The 4,962-nt window shown below is 27.9% G+C and overlaps 1 protein-coding gene across 1 annotated transcript; it reads right to left on the bottom strand.

Annotated features, from left to right (window-relative positions):
* Nucleotides 1-4,097: 4,097 nt before the first annotated feature.
* LOC135955157 (uncharacterized) lies at nt 4,098-4,962 on the bottom strand. Its single transcript, XM_065505466.1, has one exon. It carries the CDS (start codon nt 4,809-4,811, stop codon nt 4,590-4,592), a length of 222 nt encoding a protein of 73 aa, XP_065361538.1. The 5' UTR covers nt 4,812-4,962; the 3' UTR covers nt 4,098-4,589.

The following is a 4,962-nucleotide window of genomic DNA, read 5'->3' as shown; positions in this document are numbered from 1 at the left end:
ACAATTAAGAAAATAAAATTTAAAAAAAAAACTCTCTTTTTTTGTAAACGAAATGCAAAGATATGTAGTACAATGAATATAAAAATGAAATAAAATAAAAAACATATAGTAAAACAATTAGTCAAATAAAAAAATGAAATAAAAAATTCAAAAAAAAATTAATAAAAATAATTATTAAAATATTAAGTAATTATAAAGGCTGTAATTTTAAGTAAAAAAACATAAATATAAAGAAAAATATTCTAGCAATACCAAATAAAAAAAAATAACATTAGAAATTATCATCAATATGATGAATCCAAAAAAAAATTATATAAATAATTTAATATTAAAATAAAATATAAAAAAAATCACCGATATATTTAAAAAATATTAAGATTATTATTATATATATATATAAAAAATACTAAATAAAATACAAACAACAAAATATATACATAAATATATTATATAAACTAAACAAACTCTACTTATATATGTATGTATATGTAATAAATATGAACGTAAAAAATAAAAAATAAAAAAAAACATAAAATAAATAAAAAAAAAATAATAAAAAATATAAAATGAAACAAACACTTTTTATTTATTTGGAAATTACAATAGAAAATGCAGAAAGTAAGCTAATATCATTTTTAATCTAATTTAAAAATTATAAGTCGGTAAAGGACGATCGTCTGTGATCACTTATATTATCAAGCTAAAATCGATTTTTTGTATGAATATTCAATAAAATATAAAAGTGGCTATAAGTCGGTAAATAGTGGTCCAAATGGAAAAAGGACAATCATCTGTGATCACTTATATTTTCAAGGCAAAATAGTTTTTTTTGTATGAAAATTCAATAAAACATAAAAGTGGCTATAAGTCGGTAAATAGGGGTCCAAATGGAAAAAGGACTATCATCTGTGATCACTTATATTTTCATAGGCAAAATCGATTTTTGTATGAAAATTCAATAAAACATAAAAGTGGCTATAAGTCGGTAAATAATGGTCCAAATGGAAAAAGTACTATCATCTGTGATCACCTGTATTTTCAAGCCAAATTCCATTTTTTGTATAAAAATTCAATAAACATAAAAGTGGCTATAAATCGGTAAAAAGTGGTCCAAATGGAAAAAGCACTATCATCTATGATCACCATATTTTCAAGCTAAAATTCATTTCTTGTATGAAAATTCAACAAAACATAAAAGTGGCTATAAGTCGGTAAATAGTGGTCCAAATGGAAAAAGCACTATCATCTGTGATCAGCATATTTTCAAGCCAAAATCTATTTTTTATATGAAAATTCAATAAAACATAAAAGTGGTTATAAGTCGGTAAATAGTGGACCAAATGGAAAAAGGACTATCATCTGTGATCACCATATTTTCAAGCCAAAATCGTTTTTTTGTATGAAAATTCAATAAAACATAAAAGTCGCTATAAGTCGGTAAATAGTGGTCCAAATGGAAAGAGGACGATCATCTCTGATCACCATATTTTCAAACCATAATCGATTTTTTGTATGAAAATTCATTAAAACATAAAAGTGGCTATAAGTCGGTAAATAGTGGTCCAAATGGAAAAAGGACAATCATCTGTGATCACTTATATTTTCAAGGCAAAATAGTTTTTTTGTATGAAAATTCAATAAAACATAAAAGTGGCTATAAGTCGGTAAATAGTGGTCCAAGTTGAAAAAGGACGATCATCTGTGATCACTTATATTTTCAAGGCAAAATCGATTTTTGTATGAAAATTCAATAAAACATAAAAGTGGCTATAGGTCGGTAAATAGGGGTCCAAATGGAAAAAGGACTATCATCTGTGATCACCATATTTTCAATCCAAAATCGAATTTTTGGATGAAAATTTAATAAAACTTAAAAGTGGCTATAAATCTGTAAATAGGTCCAAATGGAAAAAGGACTATCATCTGTGATCACCATATTTTCAAGCCAAAATCTATTTTTTATATGAAAATTCAATAAAACATAAAAGTGGCTATAAGTCTCTAAATAGTGGACCAAATGGAAAAAGGACTATCATCTGTGATCACTTATATTTTCAAGTCAAAATCGATGTTTTGTATGAAAATTCAATAAAACATAAAAGTGGCTATAAGTCGGTAAATACTGGTCCAAATGGAAAAAGGACAATCATCTGTGATCACTTATATTTTCAAGTCAAAATCGATTTTTTGTATGAAAATTCAATAAAACATAAAAGTGTTGCTATAAGTCGGTAAATAGTGGTCTAAATGGAAAAAGAACTATCATCTGTGATCACCATATTTTGAAGCCAAAATCGATTTTTTGTATGAAAATTCAATAAAACATAAAAGTGGCTATAAATCGGTAAATAGTGGTCCAAATGGAAAAAGGACTATCATTTGTGATCACCATATTTTCAAGCCAAAATCGATTTTTTGTATGAAAATTCAATAAAACATAAAAGTGGCTATAAGTTGGTAAATAGTGGTCCAAATGGAAAAAGGTCTATCATCTGTGATCACCATATTTTCAAGCCAAAATCGATTTTTTGTATGAAAATTCAATAAAACATAAAAGTGGCTATAAGTCGGTAAATAGTGGTCCAAATGGAAAAAGGACAATCATCTGTGATCACTTATATTTTCAAAAAAAATCGATTTTTTGTATGAAAATTCAATAAAACATAAAAGTGGCTATAAGTCGGTAAATAGTGGTCCAAATGGAAAAAGGTCTATCATCTGTGATCACCATATTTTCAAGCCAAAATCGATTTTTTGTATGAAAATTCAATAAAACATAAAAGTGGCTATAAGTCGGTAAATAGTGGTCCAAATTGAAAAAGGACTATCATCTGTGATCAACATATTTTCAAGCCAAAATCGAATTTTTGGATGAAAATTTAATAAAACTTAAAAGTGGCTATAAGTCGGTAAAGGACGATCGTCTGTGATCACTTATATTTTCAAAAAAAACTCGATTTTTTGTATGAAAATTCAATAAAACATAAAAGTGGCTATAAGTCGGTAAATAGTGGTCCAAATGGAAAAAAGACTATCATCTATATTTTCAAGCCAAAATCGTTTTTTATTATGAAAATTCAATAAAACATTAAAGTGGCTATAAGTCGGTAAATAGTGGCCCAAATGGAAAAAGGACAATCATCTGTGATCACTTATATTTTCAAGTAAAAATCGATTTTTGTATGAAAATTCAATAAAACATAAAAGTGGCTATAAGTCTGTAAATAGTGGTCCAAATGGAAAAAGGACTATCATCTGTGATCACCATATTTTCAAGCCAAAATCGATTTTTTGTATGAAAATTCAATAAAACATAAAACTGGCTATAAGTCGGTAAATAGTGGTCCAAAAGGAAAAAGGACATCATCTGTGATCACCATATTTTCAAGCTAAAATCGATTTTTTGTATGAAAATTCAATAAAACATAAAAGTGTCTATAAATCGGTAAATAGTGGTCCAAATGGAAAAAGTACTATCATCTGTGATCATCATATTTTCAAGCCAAATGGATTTTTTGTATGAAAATTCAACAAAACTAAAAGTGGCTATAATTCGGTAAATAGTGGTCCAAATGGAAAGAGGACGATCATCTGTGATCAACATATTTTCAAGCCATAATCGATTTTTTGTATGAAAATTCAATAAAACACAAAAGTGGCTATAAATCGGTAAATAGTGGTCCAAATGGAAAAAGTACTATCATCTGTGATCACCATATTTTCAAGCCAAAATCGATTTTTTATGAAAATTCAATAAAACATAAAAGTGGCTATAAGTCGGTAAATAGTGGTCCAAATGGAAAAAGAACGATCATCTGTGATCACCATATTTTTAAGCCAAAATCGAATTTTTATGAAAATTCAATAAAACTAAAAGTGGCTATAAGTCGGTAAATAGTGGTCTAAATGGAAAAAGAACGATCGTTGGTGATCACTTTTATATTTTTAAACCAAAATCAATTTTTTATTTAAGAGGCTGCCATAAAAAAAAGTTCATACTTACTGGTATGTACCACAAACCATGGGTGGTTCAATTGGCCTACTTTGATTTGATGTTGAGGCCAATCGGTCCCCGCGATTTCAAATAAAACTATAGCTTTTTTTCAATAATGTTTTTTTTTTTAATTTATAATTATAAATATTCTTATCATCTATTTAGTACAATTGTTTGTATATAAATACAATATAAAAAAAAATAATTTGTTCATTTAAGATGCTGACGTAAAATTCATGTACCAAAGGCGTGATTCAATAATGTTCAATGCGCTTGGAATGTAGGCCAAAGTCCATGAATGAACTTTTCACATAGAGTAACGAGCTAGAGGTGCCTCTGGATTGTGTCACATATTTAAACATGAATTTTACTAGACTCCTTTACAGATGTATTTTTTTAAAATTTTAGGAACTTTTTTAAAGTTTTCTTTTTCATCAAATTACCACACACATCCACACACTCACACATCATTAAAGTTATTTTGAAAATAAAAAAAATAAATATGTATCACACAAATTATTACTGGAAATTTTAACTTAAATTAGATAGATTGGAATTCTTTGAATTCTTTAGATCCTTTGTCACAGATATTTGCTCAAACTTCAGGTTTTGTCTTGTGGAAAGTTTGATTGTAACGTTGATTTTTCATCTCGGAGGGCATTTGTTGTGAACGATCAAACTCACAGGTTTTATTGTATTTAACCATTTTGCCACTGGATCCAGGAGCGGCGCGCCAATAAGAAGTTTGCATGGCATGACGTCCTGCTATATAACGGGTGGTGGCTCCCACTAAAGCGTTCACATTGCTGGCTGGCATTTTGTAGAGTTTTTGAGAAGTTGGGTATTTAAGGACACGAAGTAAATTATTTGAAATTAAATTGTTACTTTTCTTTGATAGCTGCTGTTAACACTACGTTCTAATTCACGTTACAGTTGACTTGTTTCTGTTGCTTGATCGAAAGAGTCGT

Source organism: Calliphora vicina, chromosome 3 (genome assembly GCF_958450345.1).
Source record: "Calliphora vicina chromosome 3, idCalVici1.1, whole genome shotgun sequence".
Lineage (NCBI taxonomy): Eukaryota > Metazoa > Arthropoda > Insecta > Diptera > Calliphoridae > Calliphora > Calliphora vicina.
This window is presented reverse-complemented; position numbering and strand designations above follow the sequence as displayed.